At 52.3% G+C, this 12021-nt stretch overlaps 1 protein-coding gene across 3 annotated transcripts; it reads right to left on the reverse strand.

Annotated features, from left to right (window-relative positions):
* Nucleotides 1–1225: 1225 nt before the first annotated feature.
* rprd2b (regulation of nuclear pre-mRNA domain containing 2b) lies at nt 1226–12012 on the reverse strand. Of its 3 annotated transcripts, none has more exons than XM_062465961.1 (10): nt 11626–12012; nt 8617–8746; nt 8286–8473; nt 8107–8159; nt 7821–7947; nt 7408–7583; nt 6913–7210; nt 5870–6172; nt 4683–4850; nt 1226–3536 (listed from the first exon to the last, which is right to left on the reverse strand). In XM_062465961.1, the coding sequence occupies exons 1-10, from the start codon at nt 11819–11821 to the stop codon at nt 1504–1506; spliced, it is 3672 nt and encodes a 1223-aa protein (XP_062321945.1). In that variant the 5' UTR covers nt 11822–12012; the 3' UTR covers nt 1226–1503. The 3 variants fall into 3 exon arrangements, with proteins under 3 accessions (XP_062321945.1, XP_062321944.1, XP_062321943.1); XM_062465960.1 differs by having other exon boundaries at nt 4683–4847; nt 5870–6175; XM_062465959.1 differs by having other exon boundaries at nt 5870–6175.
* Between the last annotated feature and the right edge of the window lie 9 nt (nt 12013–12021).

The raw sequence follows: 12021 nt of genomic DNA on the forward strand, positions 1-12021 counted from the left end.
AAAGGGTGAATGTGCATGAGCAAAGTATCCAGCCAATCTCGTTCCTCTCTGCCTGTCAGGCAGCAGCAGATATACGTAGAGGCAGCATGTGGAATTGAGTAACTTATTTTTTTTCTTTACACTTGACATGAAGTTCACAGCCCTCCAAAAAAGAGAAAAATGAACCAAAGTTCTAAATAACAAAGCAGTGGTGAGAGATCACATGTCAGCATATTCAATTACTCTACTTGAAACAAAGAAAAAAAAAAAAAACTGTGACCAGATGTACAGTTAAGAGTCCATGAATGACAGCGACGTTCTCCAAGAAGGTACCTTCCTCTCGTTGGGTTGAAACTCTGGATTTTATTTAAGTCAATGTACACACAGTGACCCAACTGGAGTCAGCAGGTTGAAAAGTCAAACCTACATACAGGACTCAGCTTTCACTAGGGAGTTTCTTCACAACTCGTTTTCACCTTAATATCTGTACCAACACACCTAAAGTTCACTCAGCAGAGGAAGAACTGTTTTGCAGTTTGAGTCTCAAGCTAGATGAGATGATCATCGTCCTCTTGGGAAAAAAAACGAAAGGTTCTTGAAGCAATAAAACACAAGCGACTCGGTTCAGTCTGCAGATCTTTAAACTTTAGATAATATACATGAAAAATAGACTGAAGAGTGGAAAGTTGTAAATGACGAGGAAGAAGGTTACTATCAACAATATGATACAATCTGTGAGGTGTGTGGTGGGGAACAGTAAACTGATCGTTCCAATTCAAAACCTCTTAAAGATAATCCAGACCTACTGAGAAGAGAATGATTGAATTAAGAGCGAACACACGCTAAGGGAAGTAAAGAGGTTTGGAACTCAAAACTCTGATAACTACATTACCGCTTATGACTTCAGACCCTTCATAACTCCCAGACCGCCCACCCACCCACCCACCCACCTCTCTCTCTCTCTCCCCCCCTCCTCTCTTACACTCTCTCTCTTACTCTCTCTCTCTCTGTCTCTCTCTCTCACACACACACACACACACACACACACACACACACACACACACACACACACACACACACACACACACACACACACACACACACTGTGAATGAGTTTTCACATCTTACATCAGACAGAAGCAGAGAGAAGAACTGGAATAAAAATAACCACCTGCTGTTTGTTACTGTCTGCTTGTTGTCTTCTTCCGAGTTCATCTCCCTGTTCTCAACTGAACACCCTGGGGGGGGGGGGAGGGAGGGATGAAGGGGTGGAGGGGGCAGACTTGAGTTGGACTGCATGTTTGACAAGCTTGTACTGTACAGTAGAGTGAAGAGATAAAAGGCTAATTTACATGTAGGTTTGAACATCTATTTACATTGAGCTTAAATGGAAGGAGGGAGGTGTGTCTGGGGCAGGAGAGGGTGACTAGCTGGGTTCATACCAGGAGGGCTGCACGAGCTCGGCCTCTGATGCCTAGTAAGGTGTGGGCTCTTTTGTCCAGCTTGTAGTGGGAGGGTGACACTTCAGTAGCGAGGGGGCAGGAAGGGTCTTTTGGGGGGATGGAAGGGAGCCCCCTGTCCTCGGCCGAAAGGGGGCCCAGGGCGCTTGCCCCCCCGGAACACGTGGGGGTCATGGTTGGGGTGGGTGGGGGGGCCTCGAGCTCTCAGCAGGGGTCTTTGGCTCATAGGGGCTGGAAGGATGGGGGGGCGAGGGGAGGGGTTAGGCAGGCGCAGGAGGGAGACCGGAGGGGAGGGGCGGCGGGGGTTTCGGGGCACAGCCGGGGGGCTCGTAGGGGGCCTCTGTAGAGAGGGGGCCTGTGGGCGGGGAGGGATGGTGTCACCTGAGGGGGAGGGGGGAGGAGGGGTGGAGGAGGATGTGGGAGATGGAGGAGTTATGTTGAGCCCTTCCTTCACTCTTCCTAGTAAGGGAGGGGGGGGCCCAGGGGCCCCCGGGCGATGCAGGGGGGGAGCATGACGGGGGGTGAAATGCTCTTTAACCGTACCGGAGCGGGGTAGCTTCGGAGGTTCCCCAAGGAGAGATAACATGAGGGGCACGGGCCCACCTTTACCCCCCCGCGGACCCCCAATACCCCCACGATCTGCCCCATCTGGCCGGCTGGGGGGAGGGAGGGGCAGGGGCCGGTCTACAGGGACCAGAACTCCACCCACCATGACAGCAGAGGGGGGGCCTGGGAAGTTACGATTGTGAGGCGGGGCTTGGGGCATGGGAGGTGGAGGGGGGCGAGGGATGGGGGGAGGGGGAGAGCTGAAGAAGGGGGAGGGAGGGGGAGGATGCTGGTGCAGGTGAGCGGGATGGTTCTGGGGGTTGTCCCCATGGTAACCCATCTGGAACTGGGTGGGGGGTTGACCGAGTGGGGGGGGAGGATGGCCAAGGAGGGTGTGAGGATGAGGGGGGAGGAGGTGAGGGGGAGGCGGTGGGGGCATGGGGGGGCACGTGTCGGGGGAGGCGTTGAGAGGGGGGGGGGCGCCGTGAGGGTGTGAGGGGGAAGGCGGCTCCACGTAACTCCCTTCTTCATACCACATCCCACCCCCGGGACGCCCACCTGCCCCGCCCCCGTGCCGCATGCCTCGACCAATCACGCGGATGCTCTCCACGGTCTGGATGCGCTCCCCGGGCTGCAGACGGTTGGAGTAGTTCAGTGTGTGGATGGGGGCTCCTTCTGTGCAGGGGGACACCAGGGTCTCTATGCGGTGGTACTGCCCCTCCGCGCCCTCTCGTCCCGGGGACCCACCCTGCCGTCCTCGACCCTTCTCCTCCCTGCGTCCGCCCAGCCCTCCGTCCTCGGAGCCGCTGCTGGCCTTGCGGGAGCCCGCGGACGCTCTCCTCTCCCCGGACGCTCGCTCGCCTGCGTGGAACCTCCCCTGGAGGGGATGCCCTTCCTTCTTAGCCTTCAACTCAGCGAGGGACAGAGACGAACTGCCGGACAGCTTCCTGGTCTTCAGCGCTTGCACCTCCTTGGTCTTGGCGGAGCTCTTCCCAGCAGGCACCTTCTTCCCGCCTCCGTAACTCTGTCCTTGGGAGGAGGAGGAGGAGGAGCACAGGAAGTTGCCGTCACTGCTGCTTCCTGTGGGGGTGATGACGGCGTCCCAGGGGTCACTGCGGTAGGCTGTGGGTGAAAGGTTGTGACCCCCAGGGTCACCCCCCAGGGTGTCCATGATCTCGTCCTGGGTGGGGGTACCCCCGGTCTCGTCTCTCACGGGGGTCCCGTCCACCCCCTCCCCCCCCAAGAGGGGGCTCCCGTCCCCCAGCCCCAGGCTGAAGCCAGGGTTCCCCTGGAGGAAGCTGTTGATCTTAGACTCTAAACTGGGGGGAGAGACGCAGGCAGCAGGGGCGGAGGGGGGAGGGGGGGGCGGACTACACTCTCTCTCTTTCTCCCAGTCCCTCGTTCGCCCCGTCTCTCGTTTCAGGCTGTTCCCCAGGGGGGGTTTAGAAGTGGGTGGAGCCTTCGCTGAAGAGGATTCTGGGGAAGAGCGGGAGGGGGGGGCGGAGGAGGAGGGGGGGTTTCCAGTGACACTTTGAAGCAGAGATGAAAGACCTGGGGAGAGAGAGGGGTATTCAGAGAGACAGAGACAGAGACAGAGACAGAGACAGAGACAGAGAGAGAGAGAGAGAGAGAGAGAGAGAGAGAGAGAGAGAGAGAGAGAGAGAGAGGATTTGGGAGATAATTACAGCATATACACAGTAACAAGAGAAGCCCATTAACCACATCCTTGCAATCTCAGGCATAAATTAAAATGTAAAACAATAAATTAAAAAAAAGACAAAACAAAATCTCTCAACATTTAGTACTCTTATACTGCCGCACAAATTCACAAGACAAACAAAATACAATATCCATGTGTGCCTGAGATTGTATATTTACCCACACCCAGCTCTCTCATAACGACACGCCCTTCAATGTGTGTGTGTGTGTGTGTGTGACACAAGGCCATAATCATGATACATATCCCCCCCCAATATTAAAATCTGGTCAAAATGTTCCCCCCCCCCCCAATATATTGATATAAAAATATAAATGTGCTACGCTACGACAGGCAACCACGCACGCTGTCCCAAATGATCAGAACATTTGTAATTCGGCCCCCCCAATGTTGACTCCATGGCTACGGCCTTGGTGTGACAGAGTGTGTGTGTGTGTGTCTCACCCTGAGTGCTGGTCTTGGACAGTGTGTGTGTGTGTGTCTCACCCTGAGTGCTGGTCTTGGACAGTGTGTGTGTGTGTCTCACCCTGAGTGCTGGTCTTGGACAGTGTGTGTGTGTGTGTCTCACCCTGAGTGCTGGTCTTGGACAGTGTGTGTGTGTGTGTCTCACCCTGAGTGCTGGTCTTGGACAGTGTGTGTGTGTGTGTCTCACCCTGAGTGCTGGTCTTGGACAGTGTGTGTGTGTGTGTCTCACCCTGAGTGCTGGTCTTGGACAGTGTGTGTGTGTGTGTCTCACCCTGAGTGCTGGTCTTGGACAGTGTGTGTGTGTGTGTCTCACCCTGAGTGCTGGTCTTGGACAGTGTGTGTGTGTGTGTCTCACCCTGAGTGCTGGTCTTGGACAGTGTGTGTGTGTGTGTCTCACCCTGAGTGCTGGTCTTGGACAGTGTGTGTGTGTGTGTCTCACCCTGAGTGCTGGTCTTGGACAGTGTGTGTGTGTCTCACCCTGAGTGCTGGTCTTGGACAGTGTGTGTGTGTCTCACCCTGAGTGCTGGTCTTGGACAGGGCGCTCAGGATGCCCTCAGGGGAGATGTCTACTCGAGACAGGATGCTGGCCAGGGCGGGGCTGGGCGGGGCCGGTTTGGAGGAAGATGATTGGCCAGAGGGGGTGGTGGGGGTTCTGGGAGAAGGCCGAGAGACAGGGCTCACTGCTGGGAAGGCAGAGAGAGAGAGAGGCAGGGTCAACTCACTGTTTTAACAACAACACTGACTTATCCATCCATCCATTCTCAATCTCTAACTCTCTGTTCATTTGTACGTTCGTTTGACAGAACACACACACACACACACTGTATAACACCATGACACACACACTGTATAACACCATGACACACACACACACACACACACACTATATAACACACACACACTATATAACACCATGACACACACACTGTATAACACCATGACACACGCACACACACACTATATAACACACACACACACACACACTATATAACACCATGACACACACACACTGTATATAACTCCATGACACACACACACACACACTGTATATAACTCCATGACACACACACACACACTGTATATAACTCCATGACACACACACACACACTGTATATAACTCCATGACACACACACACACTGTATATAACACCATGACACACACACACACTGTATATAACTCCATGACACACACACACACACACACACTGTATATAACTCCATGACACACACACACACACACACACACACTGTATATAACACCATGACACACACACACACTGTATATAACTCCATGACACACACACACACACACTGTATATAACTCCATGACACACACACACACACTGTATATAACTCCATGACACACACACACACACGCACACGCACACACACACACACTGTATATAACTCCATGACACACACACACACACACTGTATATAACTCCATGACACACACACACACACACACACACTGTATATAACACCATGACACACACACACACTGTATATAACTCCATGACACACACACACATACACACACTGTATATAACACCATGACACACACACACACTGTATATAACTCCATGACACACACACACACACACACTGTATATAACACCATGACACACACACACTGTATATAACTCCATGACACACGCACACACACACACACTGTATATAACTCCATGACACACACACACACCTGTGTTCTTCATGGCGGACGTGATGGAGCTCAGTATGGAGCTGATCTTGCCCAGGTCCACATTGGCCAGGTTCACCCCCAGAGAAGGGTCCAGTCCCTGGCCAGCCGAGGGGGCAGCAGCCCCTGTGGGGGCTGGGGCCGGGGCTGGGGCTGGGGCCGGGGCTGGGGGGCCCGTCTTTTTGGAGAAAGGGTCAGGGGGGGTTTTGGTGGGCGTGGGTGAAGGGGAGGGTTTGGAAGCTGCTGCTGATTGGACAGGCTTGGTTGTCTTGGAAGCGCAGGATGTCTTGTCTGTCTTGTTTTCCACTGCTGGAAACAACACAGAGAGTTAGAGCTGCACATCAGTCCTGCGCCGCTTCAAATCACGCTGGAGGAGGAAAACACGTCTGGCTCACAACCAGGAAACCTGAGCCCCGCCCGGACAGCATCCCAGCAGGATCACCCCTCCACCCCCCAGCCCCGACCCATCACCCCTCCACCCCCGACCCTCCACCCCCGACCCTCCACCCCCGACCCTCCACCTCCTGGCAGGATCACCCCTCCACCCCCGACCCTCCACCCCCGACCCTCCACCTCCTGGCAGGATCACCCCTCCACCCCCGACCCTCCACCCCCGACCCTCCACCTCCTGGCAGGATCACCCCTCCACCCCAGACCCCTCCACCCCTCCACCCCAGACCCCTCCACCCCTCCACCCCAGACCCCTCCACCCCCGACCCCTCCACCCCTCCACCCCCGACCCCTCCACCCCTCCACCCCAGACCCCTCCACCCCTCCACCCCTCCACCCCCGACCCCTCCACCCCCGACCCTCCACCTCCTGGCAGGATCACCCCTCCACCCCCGACCCTCCACCCCCGACCCTCCACCTCCTGGCAGGATCACCCCTCCACCCCAGACCCCTCCACCCCTCCACCCCAGACCCCTCCACCCCTCCACCCCAGACCCCTCCACCCCCGACCCCTCCACCCTCCACCTCCTGGCAGGATCACCCCTCCACCCCCGACCCCCCCACCCCCTTCCCCCAGCTCCGACCCCCCAGCTCACCTATGATGCTGGTGTCCGTCTCCTCCTCAGACAGCTCCATGTCCTCCAGGACTCTGTTGTCCCCGGCTCTCCCCAGCTCTCCGTCATCCATGGCCCGGCCGTCCAGCTCGGGGTCAAAGGTCATGCTGCCCCCCCGGCCGGCCCCCAGCTCCAGGAAGGGGGAGTCCGAGCCGGTGGGCGAGGGGGCGTCTTCGGAGGGCGAGGGGACGGGGGAGTCCTCGGAGCCGGGGAGTGTGGACTTGAGGGCGTCGAGCTTCCTCTTGAGGCTGGACACACGGTTGGCGAAGGTGTTGTAAGCCTGCGGAGAGAGGACGGGAGACACCTGAGAGGAGACACCTGAGAGGAGGCACCTGAGAGGAGGACCCGACAGAGGAGGACCCAACAGAGGAGGACCCGACAGAGGAGGACCCGACAGAGGAGGACCCGACAGAGGAGGACACAGAGAGAAACCACCGGAAAACCGTCTGCACTCGTGTGTTTTCGGCAGGTACTCACGTTGGCCACGATCTTGACCTCTTTGTACTGCATCTCGTAGAAGACATCCGCGTTTCCCAAAGCCTCCAACAGAGGGGGCCCTGCGCTCAGCTGGGTCTCCAGGAAGCTCACAAACTCCTGAAGCTTCAGGCTGCTGTCTTCAAAGTCCTTGGAAAACTTGTTTCCTTCTGCCTTGTCTGGGTTCAGAGAGAAACACGGTTTAGGAGTGAGTGAGAGAGAGGGAGTGAGAGTGAGAGTGAGAGAGAGGGAGTGAGTGAGAGAGTGAGAGTGAGTGAGAGAGAGTGAGAGAGAGGGAGTGAGTGAGAGGGTGAGAGAGTGAGAGAGAGAGGGAGGGTAATCTGGATGCAGAAGGAAGGTGTGGAGGTGTGAGCGACATGATGACAGAGCGTGTGACACGGTGACCCCCTCCTGACCTTTGAGTCTCTTGAGGGCTTCGGTGCTGCCGACATCCACCCTGAGAGCCGTCAGCTGCTTCTCCTTCATCTCCTCCTCCGCCACCACACGCTTGTAGCCACACAGCTGCTCTATGAACGACTGAGGCTGGAGGAGGAGACATTGTGTAAAGGTGGGGCAGAGTAAAGAGAGGGAGGAACAGTGACGAGGACAGAGGGGATATCGCTGAGCGTTTCACCTCAAAATAAACATCACCTGCATCCCAGACCACTGTGACTATTATATAGATGATAAAAAATTACTTACTGTGAACTCAGCCACTATCTTGGACTTGAGAGCAGCTTTGGGGTTGGCTGAGGCTGAGGGCAAAGCAGACATACATGAGCTGAACTACATCTGTGTGTCGAGACAAGAACGAGAAACAGACCAGATGGAGCAGAGGACAAGTATGAGGATCAAGTTTCTCTCTCTCGGAGAGGATTTACCTGGTACAGGTGTGGTCTCTTTCTCTTTGACTTTCTCTTTCTCCCTCTCTCTCTCCTTGTCCTTCTCTTTGTCTCTCTCCCTCCGTGCCAGGGTGGTTTTCAGAAGGGAGATGAGCTCTTCGGGGTAGACGCTTCTCTCCTCCCAAATGGTGAAGATCCTTTCCACTGACCTCCGTACCTTTACATCCCTGACAGGTCAGAGGTCACCGGTCAGAGGTCACGGCATGACGACTTCTCAGCAATTATCACCTTAATACATGAGTGAATGGCTACTGTTGACAGATGCGTGCGTTCAGTTTGGGTGAGTGAGTGGGGGGTGCAGCGCACTCACGTGACCAGCAGGGCGGCTCTGGGGAGAACCTCTGCGAAGGCAGGTCGGTACACTATGGCGTTTTTCCTCTTGCAGTTCTGGATGACGTCGTTGGCAAGGTAGAAGAGGTTCAGGCGGTGGTTGGTGTCCGCTAAAGTCAGGACGAGGAGGAGGAAGTTCAGAGTCATGGACAGAGTTCAGACACGAGCAGAGGCCTGCCTGCTTGTGTTTGAGTCCTGAGGGAACAGAGGCCTAATCAGTCTGAAGCCAGGCCTGCGTAACTGCAGACAGCTTGGGAGAACAGCAACCAACAGTTCCAAACACACGTTCTGGACTAAACACAGTCTCGATTGAAAATGACTTCATTTCGAACACCAAAACAAACCTATGTAACTTCGGAAGTCCACATGTCTGTATACATATCAAGCGATCAGACACTCCCTGACACCTCCATCAAACCCACACCCTCCAGCGTGCTGCAACAGATGTTCTGGTCATCACACATCTATTCAAGAACCAAGATTTGTTTCAAAGTGTTGAGATTTTCCACAGACTACTGTTCCTAAAGCCTGGACACCAGGTTTGACAGATTCAGCCAACTTCAACAACACTATACAAGGCCAACTTCTGATGCAAGCAGCTCTGTAGCGAAGATGGGTAGAAGGTGCATAGTTCCTACAGTACCAGACCGTGTTTAAAATGTAAAACCTGCAGGGTTTAAACTTTAAAGATTGAATAACTAAAGTTACATCAATTACCTATGATGTGGGTCAGATGGCTGAGCGGTTAGGGAATCGGGTTATTAATCAGAAGGTTGCCCGTTCGATTCCCGGCCGTGCTAAATGGCAAGGCACTTCACCCTACTTGCCTCGGGGGGAATGTCCCAGTACTTACTGTAAGTCGCTCTGGATAAGAGCGTCTGCTAAATGTAAATGTACCTAGTTTGTGATCCTCCCATTAAGGGTGTAAACATCGCCTCTCCTCCATCCCACCCTGAGACCTGGACCTGAGAGATAACACACAGCAACTATCAACACGAGCAACTTGTGTAATTCATGGTGAACACGTCAGGCATGGTTGGTGATGGTGTACTGTACTAGAAACCCCGCGATATAACACAGACAACAGCAAATCAGGTTTTAAAAAAATGAGAAGCTCCCCTGCTGAAAAGTGCACGGTAATGTAAAAACGTAGCTTGTCCACTGAACGAAGCTTAACACACAAAGTGCAGGCAATGGGTCTGTCAATCAAGCTTTGAGGAAAAGCACAATTCAAAAGGTCACAGTCTATACCCCTGTCAACGTAACCAACAGTGTGCATGGAGACTCCTAATCCCTGCCAATGGAGTTAGCAAAACACATGAAGACAGCTATGCTTGGGTTACGTAAGACCATGACCCCACACAGTTCCGAAGTAAAAGGTGTACTTCAAATGTAGCTAAGAGATAACTCAACCACAGGTGAGCTTCTCTACAGCTGTGATCAATGTCAAAAGCTTGAAATGACACAGCAGGTCTAACCTTGCACCAGAGGAAACCAGAAACGGATCTCATAGCCTGGCCTGCTAATAATATCCGTGTTTAACAATGCCACATTATGCACATTGGCCTTGCAAACAACAACAGTTTGAATACGAGCTGGTGGTGTGGGTAAAAACAAGAGGCATTCATAGATAGAACCTCACGAGTTGGCTATGGATAAATACATGTCGACACGGTCCCCAAAGCCAATTAAACAACCTATAAGATCGACAACGTGGTTATTTACAACGATCGGGATAAGATTTACGGGCCCTGCCACTGTACGAAGAATCATCTCTTGTCAAACTCTTGTCATACTACGTAGTTCTTCAAATGAACATAAACAGAGTAGTATTTGCAGCGATCTGACATAGTTTGTAGTTTGACTACTACAGCTTGCAAAGTGCCATCAATGTACCTCCACAGATACTTGTGTTTGTGAAGTCATGCTCTAGATATGTAGAGTTGCTGTAGAGTTGGGAAATTGATAGAAATAGACTTGAGCAAGCAAGCTCGTAGTTTATTTCATTCATCGTCTTCAATTCAAACATGTTCGGCATGGTGCTGTACCAACAAAATAAAGTATTGTAGTTAGTTTAGCTGCATGTATGGTCGAGCAATATCAGACAAGCACTAACTTTATTTTGCATATCAAAAGCCATTGCTCGTATTATAAAATTAGCTGAAAAGGCATGGCAAGGCTGCAACTGTGCTACCTGATACCAAGTAGAACTACAGGGCAAAGACATGGGGTAAACAGCAGCTAGCCTGCAGCCTACCATCTCAACGTCCTTACTGTGGTCTAGCTAGCTAGCTAGCCTAGCTCACTGTGACTTAATTTGGCAAACTTGTGGATTTAAGTTGGATTGCAATATTAAACAGGTTTGAGAATTTATAGAGACTATTGGGAGATAATGCATATCAGAGGCACCCAGCCCAGTCACAGTTCAAATAGCGTTTGTGGCCTAGACTAGTCCCTGGTACAAATACGATATCGTATCGAACATTCAAAGTCGTATGCGTTGTTTTATATGGTTTACCTGCTTGCATGAATTCTAAATTGCCTTCATAATAACATAAAACAATTACAGAATGGAAAATAAATATTGGATTACAAATGTTTAACGTTTCATTGAATCCATGTCATTTAAAATGTTCAACTCCAGCAATTAGACTGCACCGTTGAGTAGCAGGACGGTACATTGGTTTAATTCATTCTCAATGCGACGTTCGCTCCACATGACCGGTAACAAACACACTTAATTAAGGAGACATTACGACGCACCCCTAATTAAACCGCACACAAAATATAAGTGTAATTTCGCTACAGTCATTCATAAACTACTTGTATAAGATAATTAATGATATATATGCCCACAATGACACAATTAGCTCCGGACCAGTGCACCGTCGGATGGCAAAGTCGACTAAACGTACTAGCTTCCCTACTATGTACCGAGAGCTAGCTAGCTATTTGGCTAGAGTGGATTAGCTAGTTGGCTACTACTCACATTTCTTGAGCCACTTCATCCAGTATCGGACGATAAGGCTGTGGTATTTTTTGTTTTCAATGCACCAAGTAGACAGTCCTTGTATTGACTCCATAGTGTTAGAGACTCCTTGAAATCGGCGGTCCAAAGAAGCTTCCAAACCGGCGGAGGAGCCGCGAGCGCCATGGCCGCTAGCAGCTTCAGAGTCCGCCGCCATATTTCCAGTCGTCTTTGCTGTGCTTGAGCACCGCGTCTCCGTGCAGGGACTCAGCAGTTAGGATGAAGCTGCCCTTAGGTTCTCATTTGATAGTCGGAGACTTGTCAGCAGAAAGACCCAGACACTTTCCCCACATTTACCCTTTATCTGATGATTAAAAACGTTCTGTAGATTTAAAAACTCTGTACGGTGCATTCCGT

The sequence above is a fragment of the Osmerus eperlanus genome, chromosome 7 (assembly GCF_963692335.1).
Source record: "Osmerus eperlanus chromosome 7, fOsmEpe2.1, whole genome shotgun sequence".
Taxonomy (NCBI): Eukaryota; Metazoa; Chordata; class Actinopteri; order Osmeriformes; family Osmeridae; genus Osmerus; species Osmerus eperlanus.